The 21728-nt window shown below is 38.2% G+C and overlaps 1 protein-coding gene across 3 annotated transcripts in view; it reads right to left on the bottom strand.

Moving 5' to 3' along the window:
- LOC126268083 (mothers against decapentaplegic homolog 4) overlaps positions 1 to 21728 on the bottom strand; it is a 172055-nt gene that overhangs the window by 62920 nt on the left and 87407 nt on the right. For all 3 annotated transcript variants that reach the window (XM_049973570.1, XM_049973572.1, XM_049973571.1), the window contains 2 exons: positions 10718 to 10967; positions 206 to 374 (listed from right to left, as the gene is read on the bottom strand). In XM_049973570.1, coding sequence (XP_049829527.1) covers positions 206 to 374; positions 10718 to 10967 — 419 coding nt within the window. The remainder of the gene's footprint in view (positions 1 to 205; positions 375 to 10717; positions 10968 to 21728) is intronic.

A 21728-nucleotide genomic window follows, 5' to 3' on the forward strand; every position in this document is an offset into this window, starting at 1 on the left:
ACGAATACACTTCACATTTATCTTCACACAAAGTGACAAATCTGTTACATTTCGAGTGATGTACATAGTAGTATCCTACCAGAAGCTATTAGTTACAAGCACACCTATTTTACGTGTAGGTTTTGGTGTTCTTAGACAATTTCAATGTGATATACGTCAGCAACAATTATCCCTGGGGAAATAATACAGACTGAAACTTACATACCTTTATATAGGCACTAGGATAAATCTTATGTACAGCATCCCCTGGAGCTCTGCCAGCTTCCCGATCTAAGTAGTAACTCTGAACAAATACAGAATGGTCACTTAAGCATCGCAACCAAACGTCTCCTTCTCCTCTCAAATCTAGCACCACACCTTTTCCTATATGTAACCTGAAACAAAATTGCATATTATCAGAAAAGGAAGGAAGACAATCACAGCATAATTTTTTTAAAAGCATTTGTCCTTTCTGGTGATTATGGGAGCAACAATGCTGTGTTTTCATTGTGACTTTTTGTGACAATTGTACAAACAAAAGCACAGTCCACTTATCATGACACATTAAAAAAGACTTATTTCTTATTTGATGAGCAATGTCTGGTAAAGTTTTGAGAGTCCTAATCTATGTCAAATGGAGGTAATATATACCTCAGAATATGTACCTCAGAAATACAATGTGATTTCATAGCAACTCTCATCAGATCCAGGCACAAGGTTATTTGAAAGTCTTGGTGATTTTGTCCAGTTGCATTTTTGCAGTTCGTTACAAACTACTGTTTCTCTTTTCCATAGAGTTTTTGGAACTGCCCTCCATACACCCCCCCCCCCCCCCCCCCCGACCACCTTGTTTTTACAACCTTCTAAGCAGTTTTATTCATCACACATGAAAAACAGGATTCCAATTTATGAATTTACTGTTTCTTAGTTTTAAATAAAATGTTGAGAGCAAGATACTTATACTCATCTGTCATTTTGATTTCTATGAAACACATACCAGTATTATGAGACTGCTGTGAACTGAACTGAGTTGTGACATCAAATGTAGCAATTTTGGATGCTGGGAGAGTGGTGTCCAGTGTGAATGGTTGTTCCTGTAGCTGTGCATGTGTGATGGAGCACTTTCTCTGTTACAAATTAAATGTACTTAAATGTACTTGGGATTTTTTGTTGTATATATAAGATAGAAATTTCCACATGGGAAAAATATATTAAAAACAAAGATTCCAAGACTTACCAAGCGGGAAAGCGCCGGTAGATAGGCACAATGAATAAAACACATAAACACACACACAGAATTTCGAGCTTTCGCAACCGGCGGCTGCTTCATCAGGAAATAGGGAAGGAAAAGGAAAGATGAAAGGATGTGGGTTTTAAGGGAGAGGGTAAGGAGTCATTCCAATCCCGGGAGCGGGAAGACTTACCTTAGGGGGAAAAAAGGATAGGTATATACTCGCGCGCGCGCACACACACACATATCCATCCATACATATACTCACTCTTGCTTGTTATTGCTGCTAGAGGTAACAAATATTGTTTTGTATCTCATAAACACTCTTTTATAGAATTATATTGTAAAAATTAAGTGATGCTGAAGTAACTGAGTTAGGTGTTGAGCGTTTTCACATAGTATGCTTTGGTTGGCGGTATTAAGTAATGAGAAAGCTTAGAGCTGTAGTAACAGCAGTAGTTTAATGGACTGAGATCAAGTTTGACTGGTAATGTTTATACAGTAATGTAATGTAATGTTTACAGTTTGTAAAGATAGAGAGTAATTCTTGTTGAAACGGCCCATGTAAAGATGTCTTTTTTTTTTTATTATTATTATTCAAGAGGAGACAGGGTCATTAAATTTGTTGCCCTGCCTGTACCAGGATTGACTACTGCACAAAAAATAAAATCACTGTGCTGCCTCCCCCTCTGCATTCTCCAGACCTGGTCCCTACAGACTCCTTTTTTATTTCCAAAGTTGAAAATCACGTTGAAAGGACAAAGATCTGCCCATTACATGTAGTGAAATGTCTAAAATGCATATTAGGTTCATTTCAAGGTGTGTGCCAACCCTTATTCTTTGTATTCCAAAAATGCAAACTGCATATCAGTTGAGCCAGGGTTGAAGCAATCTGTTTAGAAAAATCGTATTCTTGCAGTTACATTGTTAAACAAGTCAATTATGGCACTAATTTATGAGAAAGCGCACATTCTGACCTTCTTTATGTGCTTAGTAATGGTAATGACACTGCACATGCACGACAAAGAAACACTTATCTCCAGCATAGCAGTGAATCAGTGTTACTGTCAGGTAATTATCAGATATAGATTTTTTTTTTTTTTTTTTTTTTTGCGTGTTTGATAGTTTGCTGAATGCTTGTACAGTTCCCAGTGCCAAGTTGCTATTGCTGTAGCTGAAAACACATACCATTTGGATGTGTTCAGCAGTTTGCAAAACACTTGTACACTTTTCAGTGCCATCAAATATTGCTTTTATGTGGATTAGCTTCCAAGTGGGTGTCATTAGAAGTGAAACTAATTGAGAGAAGATTTATGCACAAAAATGGGGTACATTCAGTCTGCTGAAGAGACGGAATACTGTCATACTGTGTTTGCAAGTTTTGCATCTTGTTCTTACCACAATTAATACTTTGTTATTTCATTGTCTGCCTGATAGACTGGAACCAAATTCTGAAAACATAATATATTATTTTATTTTACAATACATACTGGACTTAATAACTAACAACCTGGGAACTGCCTGCTTGTTTCAGAATATTTATTTGATTTGCCCACTTCATATAGGTGAAGAAGTTCTGATGATAAGACAATTTTTAGTGTTGAGTGGCTTTGGTTCTTGTGGTGCTACATTTTGGTGTATACTGCAGTTTATGTCATGGCATGCACTAATGAGATGTAAATGGTTTTGCACTAGCGAGACGTACACAGTTGTTATTAATCTTAAGTGCTTGTGTAACATTTGGTGGATACCATGGTAAAATGACCTTTTAGGGCAATGTTTGTTACTTTATAATCTGCATGTAGTACATTTTTCTACCTCTATATCCACTTAGATACTCCGCAAGCCACTGTACAAGGTGTGGCGGAGGGTCTCCTGTACCACTGCTTGTCATTTCCTCTCCTGTTCAACTTGCAAACAGAGTGAGGGAAAAATGACTGTCTGTAAACCTCTGTATGAGCCCTAATTTCTTGTATCTTATATTTGTGGACCTTATACACTATGTATGTTGGCAGCAGTAGAATAATTTGGCAGTTAGCTTCAAATACTGGTTCTCTAAATCTTCTCAATAGTGTTTCTTGAAAAGAACATCGCCTTCCCTCCACGGATTCTCATTTGAGTTCCCAAAGCATCTCCATAACACTTAGGTGTAGTTCAAACCTACTGGTAACAAGTCTAGCAGCCCACTTCTGAACTGTTTCGATGTCTTCCTTCAGTTCGACCTGGTATGGATCCCAAACACTTGAGTAGTACTCAAGAACAGGTCGCACCAGCATCCTATATATGATCTCCTTTGCAGATGAACCACACTTTCCTAAAATTCTCCCAATAAACCAAAGTTGACCATTTGCCTTCCCTACCACAGTTTTCACATGGTCGTTCCACCTCGTATCACTTTGCAACATTAAGCCCAGATATTTAAACAACTTGCCTGTGTCAATCATGACACTAGTAATACAGTGTCCAAACATTACAAGTTTTTTCTTCTTACTCGTCCACATTAACTTACATTTTTCCACATTTAGGGCTAGCTGCCATTCATCACACCAAATGAAAATTTTGTCTAAGTTATCTTGTATCTTCCAACAGTCACTCAATTTTGACACTTTGCTATACACAACGGTATCATCAGCAAACAACCGCAGATTGTTGCCCACCCTGTTCACCGAATCATCTATGTATATAGAGAACAACAGCGGTCCTATCACACTTCCGTGGGGCACTCCTGACGATACCCTTATCTGTGATGAACACTTGTCGTTGAGGACAACATATTGTGTTGCATTATTCTTAATATAAGTCTTGGAGCCACTCACACATCGGTGAACTTATTCCATATGCTCGTACCTATGTTAACAGCCTGCAATGGGGTGCTGTGACTAATGCTTTCTGGGAATTTAGATTTATTAAATCTGCTTGTTGCCCTTCATCCATAGTTCTTAGTATATCGTGTGAGAAAAGGGCAAGCCGAGTTTCGCATTAGTGATGCTCTCTAGAACCACGCTGAATCGTGGACATAAACTTCTTAGTCTCAAGATGGTTAATTCTATTCGAACTGAGAATATGTTCAAGGATTCTGCAGCAAACAGAAGCTAGGGATATTGGTCTGTAATTTTGCGAGTCTGTTCTTTTACATTTCTTACATACTGGAGTGACCTGTGCTTTTTTCCTGTCACTTGGGACTTTGTGCTGGGTGAGAAATTCACAATAAGTGCAAACTAGGTAAGGCGCCAAGGCTGTAGAGTACTCTTTGTGAAACTGAACTGGGGTCCATAAGGACCTAATGATTTATTTTCTTTTAAATCTTTCAGTTGTTTCTAAACATCAATTGTGCTTATTCCTATGTTGGCCATATGGGGGTCTGCCCAATGATCAAATGATGGTATGTTTGTATGGTTCTCCTGTGTAAACGATTTCTTGAATCTGAAATTTAAAACTTTGGCATTTCTTTTGCTATCTTCAACTGCCACACCTGACTGGTCAACTGGGGCCAAACAGAAGCCCTAGACCCGATTAGCGATTTTACATAAGAGCAGAGTTTTTCTTGTTCTCTGCCAGATCTTTTGCTAAGGTGTGATGGTGGTAGTTGTATGCTTTGTGCATAGATCTTTTGACAGATGCATGAATCTCTACTAACCTTCGCTTATCGTCACTTGTGCGTCTCCTTTTGAACCTAGAGTGCTACAGCCTCTGCTTCCTCAGCTTCTTCTGAATTTCCTTATTAAACCATGGTGGGTCTTTTCCATCCTTTATTAAGTTACTAAATACATAACTCTCCAGACCACGACTTTCAATCTGCTTAAACTTTACCGATAATTCATCTATATCCACCTTACTGGAACTAAGTGATGCCAATTCACTATCTAAGTGAGATGTTAATACCTGCTTGTCTGTTCTACCTAGCAGAAACACTCTCCCAACCTTCTTGACTGATTTATTAGCTTTCATAATCATAGTTGCTATAATGACATCATGATTGCTAATCCCTATTTCTATACCGACATTGTCGATAAGGTCTATCCTATTTGTAGCTACAAGGTCTAAGATATTTCCACAGCTTGTGGGCTGCCAAGCTAGCTGCTCAAGACAATACACCTCATGTGAATGTAGGTAATAATAGCTGTTAAAAGTTCTAATTTTTGTGTCACTTCATTATGTCTGTAAACTTGTACTTATCTTTTGGTCTATGTTTTTCATTGCTGTCAATAAAACAGAAAGAAACTTCCACATGGGAAAAATATATTAAAAACAAAGATTCCAAGACTTACCAAGCGGGAAAGCGCTGGCAGACAGGCACATGAACAAAACACACAAACACACACACAGAATTACGAGCTTTCGCAACTGGCAGTTGCTTCGTCAGGAAAGAGGGAAGGAGAGGGAAAAATGAAAGGATGTGGGTTTTAAGGGAGAGGGTAAGGAGTCATTCCAATCCCGGGAGCGGAAAGACTTCCCTTAGGGGAAAAAAAGGACAGGTGTACACTCGCACACACACACACACACACATATCCATCCGCACATACACAGACACAAGCAGACATATTTCAAATATGTCTTTCCGCTCCCGGGATTGGAATGACTCCTTACCCTCTCCCTTAAAACCCACATCCTTTCATTTTTCCCTCTCCTTCCCTCTTTCCTGACGAAGCAACTGCCAGTTGCGAAAGCTCGTAATTCTGTGTGTGTGTTTGTGTGTTTTGTTCATGTGCCTGTCTGCCAGCTTTTTCATTGCTGTTGTAGATAAAGTGATTCAAATGTCTATTATTCTTCACGGTATTCACTTATAACTTAAACTTAATTCCTGCTTAACAAGTACAGCCTTCTGGATAGTGATAGGATCCTGATTTTGAAAGATCTTTCCATTTGGCAAATAGAAATGCAATAAATGACAAACACATTTCTGTTAAGACATCAAAGTGGGTTCTGTTAGTACAAGTTGGTCTGATTTTGGGTATTGTGTATTCAAGTGGACAGCATTCATCAGTTCTGGTGGGTATTTTATTGGTATCACACAGATATCTACATCGCTTATGAGGCTAATACCTTAAACATACTCAGAGCCTGCATTCCAATCAGTGTTTTGCCTTTTCTATAAACACCTGAGCATGTTGCCATATGTTAATGTAATATGTGAGACAGCCAACATTTGTAGAGGCACACAAGTTGCAGCAGATACATCTGTCTTGGTGTACTCTGCTAAAAGTAGTAAATCAAATAACAAAACAATAGCAACTTTCTATCCCAGCTTCCTTTACCATACAACAACACTTTTAACCTATTTTGTTGTCGCACTCTCTACATATTTCCTAATGTTTTGCATATATGAAGTCTGTTCCAAAAATTCCTGAACATTCTTAATTTCATGCCAATGGTGTGTTGGAGTGAAATGCAGCTGGCATCCTTGCAAACGCCTGTGTTTAATGTGTAACTGCTAGAAGTTTCATTGTTGTATGTCTGTTAGCTATTGTTCAGTGCTGTACTGAGTAGAACTTCGTGTCCCACAGTTTGAGAATTTCGATACAGCAGAGGTAGAGGTGCAATGTGCCTACATTAAACTTTGCATGAAACTCAAGAAAACCTTTTCAGAGACACACCAAGTCTTGCAGGAAGCCTACGCTGATGAGTGCTTAACTATACTTGGTGTTACAAATGATTCACATGGTTTAAAAATCACCAGACGGAAGTTAAAGATGACTTTCATTTGGGACGCCCTTTGATGTCTACCAATGACACTTGTGTCAGGAACGTCAACAAAATTGTGCATGTCTGTTCCAAAAATTCCTGAACATTCTTAATTTCATGCCAATGGTGTGTTGGAGTGAAATGCAGCTGGCATCCTTGCAAACACCTGTGTTTAATGTGCAAAGACTGACTGTGCGAGAGACTGCAGAAGAATGTAACATTTCAGTTGGATCATATCATGAAATCCTGACAGACCATCTTGGAATGCTTCATGTTGCCGCCCAGTTCATCCCAAGGCAAGTGTCAAGACCAGAAACACCTTTGCCTCACAATCTGTGAGGTCGTGCAAATGAGAGCAAGATGTTCCTTAACAGAATCATAACTGGTGATGGGACATGGGTCTACGGTTATGATGTTGAGGCAGAGGCTCAATCTTCACAACAGGATGGGAAAGTTTCTCCAAGACCAAAAGGGCTTGTCTTGTCAGGTCAGATCAAAAGTCAAAGCCATGTCATTTTTCTTTGAAGGATGAGTTCATCATGAATTCATGCCACAGGAACAAATTGTTGATCGATAGTACTATTGGGATGTGTTGCGATGCCTGTGAGATAATGTGAGAAGGAAATGCCTGAAGTGTGGGGAGACAATTCATGGCTCTTGCACCACGATAATGCAACAACAACATTCATTCCTGTTAATTTGTGGCTATTGCACAAAAAACGAAATCACTGTAGTGCATCACCCTCTGATCTCCAGACCTTGCCCCTACAGACCTTTTTTATTTCCAAAGTTGCAAACACCATTGAAAGGACAAAGATTTGTAATGACAGACGGGATGAAAGAAAATTCACAGATGGCACTTTGCGCAGTCCAGCAAGAGAGATACCAAAACTGCTCCTGGAAGTGGAAACAGCGAGGGGTGTGGTATATCAATTGTGGAAGAGAGTATTTCAAAGGAGACAATGCACAATAAGTAAAAGGTGAGTGTAGAAAAAATTTGTGGACGAAGTTCCGGAATTGTTTGAACAGATCTTGTATTTTTACTGTGCACAAAATTCCGATGGAGAATCATTCAAAGTAAGTCTTCACTCAATAGCATGGAAGTACTGATCTTGCAGTGTTAGTTGGAGGCAGTTTTAACATAACAAGCATAAACTGGGAAGTCTATGAATTTGTTGCAGTTGGTGTGGACAGACAGTCTTCTTTCTCCAGAAACTGTATTGCGAAACTAGTGCAACAATCCACGTGCAATGAAAATATTTTAGACATTGTGGCAAAACATAGATCTGACCTTATTGACACTGTCAGAATAGAGACTGGGATTAGTGAACACTATGTCTTTGCCACTATAGTTAATAAAGTTAGTAAATACATCCTTCAGACTAGGAGAGTTTTTATTCTGGAAAGAGTTGAAAAGCAGTAATTAGCATTCTTCTTAGACAATGAATGAACGTCATTTATTTCCAATACAATGAGCAAATTATAAACTGATTGTAAATCACACTAGAAACCTAGAAAATTCTGGTCTTAAATAAAATCTCCAAGTAGGTCAAAGCTTTCTATTTGGTCAGTCATAGATCAGTCTGGTGCAGCAATAAAAGACAGTAAAAGGAAAGCTGAAATCTTGCATTTAAAAAACTGTTCATGCAGAACTCTTATACAGACACACTGTAAATATCATCACACTAACTCCCATAAGGATGACAAAGAAATAGGCATCCCTGGCTTTGAAAACAGCTGAAAGAACTGAAAACAAATAAGTTGCCTGGTCCAGATGGAATGTCAATTCAGTTTTACAGCACTCGGCACTGGCCCCATCTTAGCTTGCATTTATCACAAAATTTTTTCCAAGTGGAAAGTCCCAAGCGAATGGAAAAGTGCAGTTGACTCTTGCATATATGAAGGTAAAGTACAAACCAATACCCGTAACACTGGTTTGCTGAATAATTCTTTAATATATTCTAAATTCGAGCATAATAAATTCCTTCAGAGAGAAGACAAATATTGTGAAACTTAGCTTCCCATTTTTTGCATGATGTCCTGCGAACACTGGATGAAAGTCAATAGGCGGATTTCATATTCATAGATTTCGAGAAAGTGTTTGGCACAGATCCACACTACAGACTGTTAACGAAGGTCCGAACATACGATACAGGTTCTCAGATGTGTGTATGGCTTGAAGGCTTTTTAAATAATAGAACCAAGTACGCTGTCCGGGACAGGAGTGCCCTAGGGAAGTGTAATAGGATTGCTCTTGTTCACCGTAAAAGTAAATAATCTGACAATATAGGATGATCAGGAATCTGTTACTGTTTGCTGATGATGTTGTAATGTATAGGGAAACTGTTTGCTTTGATTGACTGTAGGAGGAAATCAGATGACCCGAATAAAATTTCTATTTGGTATGATGAGTGCTCGAAATGTGAGAAAAAGAAAGTTAACGAAGTAAGAAAAAAAAAAAATTCTGTTGTGCCCAGATTCAGTACTAGTGGTGTGTTATTTGATGCAGTCACAGCTATTAAATATCTAGGTGTAGTGCTGCAAACTGACATGAAATGGAATGAGTATGTAAGATCAGTTGTAGGAGAGGCGAACTGTTGACTTTGATTTATTGGAAGAATACTAGGGAAGTGAAATTCACATATAAAAAAAGACTCCCTACAAAAAACTTGTACAATGCTTTCTCGAGTGATGCTTGAGAGTTTGGTATTTCCACGAGATCAGATTAAAGGATGACATCAAAGCAATGCAGAGGCATGTCACTACATTTGTTAATGGGAGATTTGGTCAACATACAGTTCTTACAGAAATGGTCCAAGAACTCAAATGGGAATCCTGGAGGTCGGATGACATTCCTTTTGTGAAACACTGTTGGGAATACACAAAATTGTAATAGCATATGTGGAAAATTATTTAACACAATTAAATGAAATTATTATACACATAAAACAAATACGTATTACAGGCCACTGAAGAGGCTTCATAAATAAAAAGAAGCAAAATATGTATGGCATTTAGTTGCACAGGTGGATAATGTAAAAGCAACAAGTAATGATAGAAAACGCAAGAATTCCTACTGAGAAAATTAAGAGAAGGAGCCTTTGTGACAGACTGTTGATATCTCATAGACTGGTATAAACAAATGATTACAGTTTGGAATTACAAAGCTACATCACAGAAAGAGAAGAAACTGATTGCATCTTGAGTTGCAGTGTATCCAACTTGGTTTAGGTGGTGCAACACAACAGTGAAGGTTTAACTATACACTGACAGTAAAAGTGAAGACTCCAAAAGACAAGCTAAAAGAAAAGAATGGAGGCACATCACTTTAGGATAATTAATCAAACTTATAAAGGCGGAGAGGACATTGGAGATCTTAAAGGAAAGTAAAAACAAGAAAGCCAGGAAAAGGAAAACATGAATTTACAGAAAGGATACCAAAAATAAAAAGAATTTACATAATAGTTATGATTAGGAGAAGTAAATCCTGGTAACCTGAAAGTGTTGGTAGGTCGTGCAGTTTGAAAATGGGTCAAATACAGTAACTGAAGATAAGAAAAGACAAGCAATAATGTAAAGAATAAACAAACCAAAGCACTAAAAATGAACAGTATCAAGATGTACTAACTGCACTGGTTTAAAATCAATGTTTAATTTTCAAAGGGTTATAAATCAGATCTACATCTTAAAGAATTGCCATTAAAAACAGTTAAAGAAATGGAGTTTAGTGTCACAATCTCTATTTACAAATTATTTGCAGTGAAACTTAACTGAAAATAACATTCACACTCTTTGTATTTGTCAAATATAATCATATTTTTGTACCTTGCTTTTTCACTTTGTTCAGTTCTGTGCACATTGCTAAGAGCTCCAAGGCAAAAGCGATTTCCTCCAGAAGGATCAACATAGCCATCAATAGTTACATTAGGACAGGATGAAGGCACCTTGAACGTTTCTCCAACTTGTGTGTCCAGTTCAAAATAGGCAACAGAACACCAATATTCAGGTGCTGGCTGGGTTGATAACAGCCCTGTCATTGGAACATCCGAAGCTAATTGTCCAGTGCTTGGACTCCCTATGGACAAATTATACATTTGAGTCATATATAAAAAGCAGTAAACTGATGTAATTAATATTACTTCATGAAATTGCATATATTGCAGTCCTGAGAATGTGGAAAATAACAGTGATGGATCTTTGACACAATAATCATTAGAATACAAACACCTAACAATTTTTTGTGTTAATCTGAAAGTCATGACAGACAACAGTGCTATATTAATCATTAAGCACATTATTAAACAAATCTTTTAGCTATATTTGACTTCTACGAAAGAAACCTATGGAATTTTCTGCGAATGTACTAGTATACACCTAAGATATTTTTAAATCAAACAATGGAAATTTTGGGCTGGAACAACAATATGAATTAAGATTGACTGATTCTCACAGCACAGAGGAGGCATTTAGCAGTGGACAGGCACTTTAAAAAAGTAGACTGTTGATTAAGTTATTGGACTAAGTCCCTATTTCCTTACCGATTATGGCATGTAAGAATCTATAAGTCAAAGTTTTTTAAGCCAATCACCTATTTTAGAAGGTACTGCGAGTTTGAAACAGGTAAGTCAATTGGGAAAACTGTTAAAATTTTAAGTAGACTAAATGAGTAGCCACTAGTTAGTTTCAAGAGGCCAATTCCTAGTGCTGCTGGTAGAAACATTTAATGTATAAATGTGAAAACTGAAAAAAGCAAGCTGTAATTCAAATGAGTGAGTGGTCTTTTGTAAACCTCTGCTGAGCCATTGGAGAAGCTTATTTTTCTTGAGGAACGTGCATAGATTCGAGCATAGAATATGCTCTAGAATTGTGCAACAGACGTTTATTAGGAGGTGTTGAGTAGCGGACAAACACATTTAAAAGTATATTTTTAGATAGCTATGCGACTATGGCTTTGTCCCCCTCACACACACACACACACACACACACACACACACACACACACACACACTGTACAGTACTACAGCATATTGTATGTTCAAACATACACAAATTCCTCAAGAAAATAAAACTTTTCCAATGGCTCTGCAGACGTTTCCGTACAACCACCCACTGATTTGAAACACCACTTGATTTTTTTTCCATTTTTCACATTTTTGCTTTAAATATCTCTACCAGCAGCACTATGAATTTTCCCTCCTGAAGCTCAGTACTGTCCAGCCATTCTGCCTCCTTGAAATTTTAAGTCTTCACAATTGAATAACCTGTTTGAAAGAATGAGTACCTTCCAAAATAAGTGACTGGCTCAAAAATTTTGACTAATAGAACCTGCTATGTCACAATGGAAAGGGAGAATTACACACAGTGTGCCTTTAAGAAACGTAATACGAGTGCTAACATTTTCAACATATAGGCATAATTTATTACATTACTGAGTGTTCATTAAGAATGGAGGTGTCTGCAGAATAGTATTGTCACTAGATGTCAGTAAGGAAAGGAAGTGTTACTTAAACAAAATTTCCACTCAGTGACTGAATGGCAGCTGCTCTTAAACGGAGATGACGACAAGATGAATATAAATAATAAGAAAAAGGAACTGTTAGTATCTTACAGAACATGTAAAACGATTTGAGTTTATAACAGTAACATGACTGCATAAGACACGGAATAGAACAGAATGAAAACTTGCAGTCAGTAGGAGAGAAGGCAAAGGATTTAAATTGAATGTTGTGAGTATTCTGAGCTAGTAAAGAGTACTTATTAAGGAAACTGCATACAAAATTTTAGAGCACATTATTAATAGAAAAATGATCATATGATCTAACAACAACCTTGCATATTATATAGTTGAGCTTGATAACTTAAGTTGCCAACCAAAATGAATGTCAGAGAAAAACTACGCATCAGTAACACATTACTTCCAATGGCATCAAAACTGACCAATTATTGTGTTTTCATTCATTATAATCAAAAGCTGCTGATTGTGTCATCCCATTTCCATTTGTATTAGTGTTGTTCTGCTTCTCCTACCCAAATACTCCAATTTGGCTTACCTTATCTCTATTTCATTTATGTCATTTGTATGTAACAATAACAATTATTGCATTTTCTTACTGTAACCATACATTTCTTTTTTCATTCTCTCAGTTTCCCCTCATTCTTTTCCTGCATTTACATTTGTATTTTATTACCTCAAAGTTAAGTTCTCACCAGTGTGTTACTGATTACCATAACTACTTATTAAAAATATTTTGAATCTGAATCGCGGATATTACTTCTGAATCATTTAGTGGCATAAATGTTTTTATGTGACTAAAAGAAACATCAGAACAATACAGCAGCCACTCTATCAAAAGAGACTGTTGATATTCAGTGTCATTAGTCCACATTTTTCTTCATATTTAACTGTTGTTGTTGTTGTTGTTGTTGTTGTTGTTGTCGTCGTCGTCATTGTTGTCTTCAGTCCAGAGACTGGTTTTTGATGCAGCTCTCCATACTACTCTATCCTGTGCAAGCCTCTATCTTCGAGTAACCACTGCAACCTACATCCTTCTAAATCTGTTTAGTGTATTCATCTCTTGGTCTCCCTCTATGATTTTTACCTTCCGCACTTCTCTCCAATACTGTATTGGTGATCCTTTGATGCCTCAGAACGTGTCCTAGAAACCAATCCCTTCTTCTGGTCAAGTTGCGCCACAAATTCCTCTTCTCCCCAATTCTATTCAGTACATCATCATTAGTTATGTGCTCTACCCACCTAATCATCAGCATTCTTCTGTAGCACCACATTTCAAAAGCTTCTATTCTTTTCTTGTCTAAAGCATTTATCATCCATTTTTCACTTCCATACGTGGCTACACTCCATACAAATACTTTCAGAAATGACTTCTTGGCACTAAAATCTATACACGATGTTAACAAATTTCTCTTCTTCAGAAACACTTTCCCTGACATTGCCAGTCTACATTTTACATCTTCCCTACTTCGACCATCATCAGCTATTTTGCTCTCCAAATAGCAAAACTCATTTACTACTTTAAATGTCTCATTTCCTAATCTAATTCCCTCAGTATCACCAGACTTAATTCGATTACATTCCATTGTCCTCATTTTGTTGATGTTCATCTTATATCCTCCTTTTAGTTATTTATTTATTTATTTAATGTTCCGTAGATCCTGGAAGCGAGTGAATCGCTAGGATATGGAACGTGTCAAATTGTACGTAGTTCAAGCATAACATGTACAAATACATACAATAAAAATACAATGTAAATAAAATCAATAGACAACAGCACAATCAATAAAAAGAAAATTGTTTTTCACATATTAAAGATAAGTAATATATATATGATAAGGCATGTGTCTGATTGTACACACCTGAAATATATCTTACATAAATGCAACAAAAAGATACAATGTAAATAAGACACCAACTAAACAACAGCACATTCAACTACCAGAAAGTTTTTGTTTCACATGTTAAGGATGAATCAAGGAGGAATCAAGATAAATTCACTATTCCAAGGGAAATACAAAAATACCAAAAAAAATTCATATTCCCATTCAAAACAAAATTAATTACACTATTTAAACAACACTTGCAAGTTTAGTGATTACATACATTTTCTTTCACATATTCATCAATTGTATAAAAAGATTTCTCTATCAGGTACTCCTTGGGAGTTCGTTTGAATGCTGGCAATCTATTGTTAAGGCATCTGATGTGTGGTGGGAGAGCATTAAACAGCTTAATACTGGAGTAGTGAGCTCCTTTTTGAACCATAGTGAGACTTTACAATTCAATGTGCAGACTGTTTTTGGTCCTTGTGTTATAGTCATGAAATTGGCTGTTATCTTTGTAGATAGAAGGGTTATTACAGACAAAGGTCAACAAAGGAACGATATACTGTGAGGCGGTGGTTAGGATCCCCATCTTTCGAAACAAGGATCTACAAGAGTGTCTGTGATAGACACCACCCATTATTCAGATGGTTTTTTTTTGTGTAGTGAATATTTTCTTTGCGAGAGGTTGGTTCCCCAGAATATAATAGCATATGATATTAATGAATGAAAATAGCCGAAGTAAGAAGCCTTAATGGTATCTATGTTAGCCACTGAAGCAATAACCTGTAGCGCAAATATTGCTGAGATAAATGTGTTATAAAGATGATGAATGTGTGTCGACCAATTACATTTGCTGTCTATATAAGCACCCAGGAATTTCGTAACATCAACTTTTTGTATTGCTTGATCTCTACACTTAATGTTAATTTCTTCCAGATTTCTTTGCGGAGTATGGAATCTCATATAAAGGGTTTCATGTGTATTGAGTGAGGGACCATTTGAAGAAAACCAATTTACCATATCATTGAAAACTTCGTTTGTGGTTTGTTCAAGATTGTTGTCTGTAAAATCATCAATTAGAATTGTAGTGTCATCTGCAAAAAGAGTAAATTTACTCTTTATATCAGAACAAAGTGGGAGATCATTAATGAAGATGAGAAACAGCAGTGGACCCAAAACAGAGCCTTGTGGCACACCACAACTTACTGTGCCCCACTCAGATGAGGCAGGTTCTCCAGATGTGCCATTCAGCATTAGAGTCTACTTTCGGTCCTTTAGGTATGACTGGAGCCACGAACCAATGGTACCACAAAACAATAATATACCGATTTTTTCAAAAGAATTACATGGTTTATACAATCAAAGGCTTTAGAGAGGTCACAAAATATACCTACTGGAGATATCTTTTTGTTCATGGCTTCCAGAACTTGACTGGTGAAAGAGAATATTGCTTGTTCTGTACAAAGACCTGCATGAAAACCAAAATGACTTTTGTTTAGGATATTGTGGAAGCTGAGCTGATTGACAGTCAACCTGTGCATCAGTTTTTCAAGAATTTTTGAAAAGACAGTTAAAAGGGAGATTGGGCGATAATTTGTAACATTGCTTTCTCACCTTTTTTAGAGAGTGGTATCACTACAGCTAGTTTTCGCCTGTCAGGGACAATTCCTTCTTGCAGTGAAACATTGAATATGCTGCATAAGACTGGAGTTATGTATTTATAGCAACATCTCAATATTTTACAGGAAATATTGTCCACACCTACAGACTTTTTATTTTTTAATGAGGTAATAATTCTTCCAATCTCTTTTACTGTAACATAAGATAAGGATACCTGTGGGGGTCTGTTACTGATAGATTTCTGTAGAAGAGCCAATGACTCATCCACAGAACCTTTAGAGCCTGTCTTCTCTGCTGCTGACAAAAAGTGCCTGTTGATGATTTCTGCAACCATTTCAAGTTTCTTAACAATATTGGTACCTTGTTTAAGCTCTTTGGGTGTCCTGTTCCCCATCTTTTTCCTGTTTCCCACTTTATTACATTCGAAATTGTTGTCAGACTTACCAATTTCAGACTTAATGCACATATTTTTTGACTTATTTATTACCTTCTTTAGGATGCTGCAGTAAAGTTTGTAGTGCTGACATTTTTTTGTATCACTACAAGTTCTGACGGAATTATATAGCACCCTCTTTGTTTTGCAGGATGTTTTTATCCCTGCAGTGATACATGACTTATTGATACAAAGAGTAAATTTACTATTTTTGCAGATGACACTTCAATTCTAATTGATGATTTTACAGACACTGTCCATTCCGTTCAACTGCTCTTCCAGATCCTTTGGTGCCTCTGATAGAATTACAATATTATCGACAAACCGCAAAGTTTTCATTTTTTCTCCGTGGATTTTAATTCCTACTTCAAATTTTTCTTTTGTTTCCTTAATCCCTTGCTGAATGTACAGATTGAATAACATTGAGGATAGGCTACAACCCTGTCTCACTCCCTTCCCAACCACTGCTTCCCTTTCATGCCCCTTGACTCTTACAACTGCCATGTGGTTTCTGTACAAATTGTAAATAGCCTTTCGCTCCCTGTATTTTACCCCTGCGACCTTCAGGATTTGAAAAAGTATTCCAGTCAACATTGTCAAAAGCTTTCTCTAAGTCTACAAATGCTAGAAACATAGGTTTGCCTTTCCTTAGTCCTTCTTCTAAGATAAGTCATAGGGTCAATATTGCCTCACGTGTTCCAACATTTCTACGGAATCCAAATTGATCTTCCCTGAGGTCGGTTTCTACCAGTTTTTCCATCTGTCTCTAAAGAATTCATGTTAGTATTTTGGAGCCGTGACTTATTAAACTGACAGTTCGGTAATTTTCACACCCGTCAACACCTGCTTTCTTTCGGATTGGAAATCTTCTTCTTCTTGAAGTCTGAGGGTATTTCGCCTGTGTCATATGTCTTGCTCACCAGATAGTAGAGTTTTGTCAGGACTGGCTCTCCCAAGGCTATCAGTAGTATTGATTTAAATATGTGAATATTTATTTTATTGCATTTGTTTTGTGTAGGCTCACTGAGTGTATATGCTGAGAGACACACCAACAGAGACCTTTGTGAACTTGGAGTAGACACTATTCCAGCTCTACTCGATTGCAGTAGTGCAGATGGTGAGCGATAAATAAATTAATACTCAAGCAGCTTTTAATTCTAAATTCAAAGAATGAAAATTACTTCGTTTGTGAAAATATTCTAAGTCCAAGCTACTGCATATACTATATAAGCGAGCGAGAGCCGCGTAGAGGCTCATTCGCGCTGCTGCTGCACAGGCGACTGCATTGAACACTGCCACGATGCCTTACAGGAGAATTCGTCGCCGTTCTAAACAGACAGTGTGTAAAACCATCGAGAACATTGAGTTCGCCACAACAGCTGGCGACAAGAAGAACCGCATACCAGATAAGAGTGTTGCTGCCACTGCACTTGTCGACGGACCATGTGTTGTGGTTGTAGACTTAATTTTAGTATTGACATTAATGATACATTCTCACATGGTAATGGTTGGCTCATTGTAGCCATTATATGTGGAGGTACAGGAGTACCTTCTCTTCCTGGACTTGAAAGTTTTGTTGGTAGAGAAACTTGAGTGATGTTTACGCCTACCCCTTTGGTGTGTTAAAAGTATTGCTGTGAGAGAATCAGGTCACTGCTTACTGCATAATTGAATAATAATTCAAGTGGTACTGTTAGATCATGGAAGTTTTTTGTTTTTATTATTCTGGATATAAAATATAGGCTGTGAATTTTACCTGTAAATTCAGATACTTGATTAGCTACAGCATGAAAACACAACTTTTCATTGAGTAAATGACCTCTTTTCTGTAATTAACATTCTTTATAGATCATTGACAAGTCCTCAATGGAATTGCAGAATGGAGTAACAAGTACAGACTATCACTCTTCTTGAGATTTGTAGTATCTGAGAAAGCTTTTGACTAAATTAAATAAAAAGCCCTTATTAACAGCCCTGGAGAAACAAGGCATTGATTCAACAGCTGAAGTGTGCTAAAGAATGTAAACATCAATATTACAGCTTCCATTAGACTTCACGATGATGATGAAGAGAAATTCAGACATGGGGAAAAAAAAAGTGTCAAGCATGGATATTCCTATCATTGTAACTACTCCCAGCAGCCCTAAAGGAAATTCTCAGATCACTAAACAAGGAAAAGAAAGAAGGAATATGAGTTATTGGAAATATACTTGAACTACCTTCACACTGCTCATGACATTTTACTTTGCCTCTTGTGAATATAAACTTAAAAACTAAATGAAGAACTTAGAGCCAGTTTGAAAATAAGCCTGAAAATAAATTACAATAAAAGAAAAATAACATAGTACACATTAACAATGTGGTCATAAATGCACTTCCGGAGGTTTAGCATTTACGGGCGTTGAAGATGACAACTCTATAAGCAGAAAAAATAAATAAACAGAAAATTAATAAACGACCTGGATTACTTCTGGCAAATCAAGCTGAGCTTTTGTTACAAGCATTTAGTGTGCCTAGAAGGGAAAGCTTAAAACCATAGGGTATTGTTACCACTTTTCTCCCTGTGGATCAAACTAATAGTTCTTAAAGTATGAATTAGTATTTTGCTTTTAAATGTATGTATTGGCAGTACTGGAAGTTTGCCTCAACATGGTAAATACTGGTCACCTGTTCTTCGTAATCTCAAAGAGATAAGAAAATACTGAAATGACAACCTAATGGAAGTGGATGGATGACAAAAGAGAACAAGTACAGAAAGGATAGACCACAAAGCAGACAGAAGTCTGGAAGAGACTTTAACACAATAATAAATGCGAATAAGCAGTTGATAATGAGTGATTTTATCTTCGGTGTAAGTAATGTGCTACCATTATTAGTTTTATGTGGACACTGAGGAAATATGTTATGCAGGGCCTGTGTTGTTAAGAAGAATGAAGGAACATGGCATTGTTGTTCTTAACAACACAGGCTCTGCCATATCTTATTTATCTGCTGATACCAACCAGTGCCTTACAGTTAAAACATCCTCCCCTGTATAGGAATTACATAATTTGTGTACGAGTACAGGTTATGATGTATGATTGACGACATGTGGAAGTTTGGATGTGGCCTTGAGTCATACAGGGATAGTCAAAGCAGTTAGGGTGACTACTCATGTAAAGCTGGAAATACCGGTTCGAGCCCTGTCTGGCACAAGTTTCCACTGCCATCGATCCCTTGTACAGCTGATGGCTGTCCATATTTGCAACTGCAAAAACATTTCATTTACTGTGAAAATATGTTCATAGTCTGTTTTTTAGAAGACGAATTAAATTAAGTTTAAATGTTATTAATCAGAACTAGTCATTTATATGGATGAGCTTATATCATTTTAACAACTAATTTGTAAGGTTGTGAAGGAACATTTACATAATCAATATACACTCCTGGAAATTGAAATAAGAACACCGTGAATTCATTGTCCCAGGAAGGGGAAACTTTATTGACACATTCCTGGGGTCAGATACATCACATGATCACACTGACAGAACCACAGGCACATAGACACAGGCAACAGAGCATGCACAATGTCGGCACTAGTACAGTGTATATCCACCTTTCGCAGCAATGCAGGCTGCTATTCTCCCATGGAGATGATCGTAGAGATGCTGGATGTAGTCCTGTGGAACGGCTTGCCATGCCATTTCCACCTGGCGCCTCAGTTGGACCAGCGTTCGTGCTGGACGTGCAGACCGCGTGAGACGACGCTTCATCCAGTCCCAAACATGCTCAATGGGGGACAGATCCGGAGATTGTGCTGGCCAGGGTAGATGACTCACACCTTCTAGAGCACGTTGGGTGGCACGGGATACATGCGGATGTGCATTGTCCTGTTGGAACAGCAAGTTCCCTTGCCGGTCTAGGAATGGTAGAACGATGGGTTCGATGACGGTTTGGATGTACCGTGCACTATTCAGTGTCCCCTCGACGATCACCAGAGGTGTACGGCCAGTGTAGGAGATCGCTCCCCACACCATGATGCCGGGTGTTGGCCCTGTGTGCCTCGGTCGTATGCAGTCCTGATTGTGGCGCTCACCTGCACGGCGCCAAACACGCATACGACCATCATTGGCACCAAGGAAGAAGCGACTCTCATCGCTGAAGACGACACGTCTCCATTCGTCCCTCCATTCACACCTGTCGCCACACCACTGGAGGCGGGCTGCACGATGTTGGGGCGTGAGCGGAAGACGGTCTAACGGTGTGCGTACCATAGCCCAGCTTCATGGAGACGGTTGCGAATGGTCCTCGCCGATACCCCAGGAGCAACAGTGTCCCTAATTTGCTGGGAAGTGGCGGTGCGGTCCCCTACGGCACTGCTTAGGATCCTACGGTCTTGGCGTGCATCCATACTTCGCTGCGGTCCGGTCCAAGGTCGACGGGCATGTGCACCTTCCGCTGACCACTGGCGACAACATCGATGTACTGTGGAGACCTCACGCCCCACGTGTTGAGCAATTCGGCGGTACGTCCACCCGGCCTCCCGCATGCCCACTATACGCCCTCGCTCAAAGTCCGTCAACTGCACATACGGTTCACGTCCACACTGTCGCGGCATGCTACCAGTTTTAAAGACTGCGATGGAGCTCTGTATGCCACGACAAACTGGCTGACACTGACGGCTAGTGCCATTCGACGGCCAACACAGCGGTTCCTGGTGTGTCCGCTGTGCCGTGCGTGTGATCATTGCTTGTACAGCCCTCTCGCAGTGTCCGGAGCAAGTATGGTGAGTCTGACACACCGGTGTCAATGTGTTCTTTTTTCCATTTCCAGGAGTGTATTTAGTTCACTTAGCTAGCATATATTTCAACACACAAGATTCTCTCCTAAGAGTCATAAGATGAAATTTCTCTGGTGTTTTGGCAACTATTTGCAGTTTCGTTTTGTCAATACGTAGCTGTATTCAACCCAAACAAATACTGGTCATCACATCTTTCATGTGACATCCAGCATCAATGGAAAGTGGTTTACAAGCAAAATTATTTTTACAGTAGAATTTTAAATTCTCATTCAATAGAGCCCTCCCAAATTAGTCTAGTGTGATATTTGTTTTACTGATATGTAGTAACAAGGAAAGTAAAACATGAAGAATAAACAGTACTCCCAGGACTGAGAGCACCACCCTTGGACCCGACTGCAACTGCAATGCAGCAGCACTGCTAATTCGCTGCTGGAACATTGGTTATTCTCTCTCTCTTACTGTTCCCATTAATATATACTGACAAAAAAATAACCCGCTAGCCTACTTTGGGACTGTTCTATTGAATGGGCATGTAAAGTTCTGCTTTAAAAATTATTTTGTTTGTTACAATAAGCACTCCGATGCTTTTCATCGACACTCAGCATCTCATGAAGTATGTGATGAGCAGTATTTGTTTGGGATGACTACAGCTACACAATGCA

This window comes from Schistocerca gregaria, chromosome 4 (assembly GCF_023897955.1).
Source record: "Schistocerca gregaria isolate iqSchGreg1 chromosome 4, iqSchGreg1.2, whole genome shotgun sequence".
In the NCBI taxonomy this organism is placed as follows: Eukaryota; Metazoa; Arthropoda; class Insecta; order Orthoptera; family Acrididae; genus Schistocerca; species Schistocerca gregaria.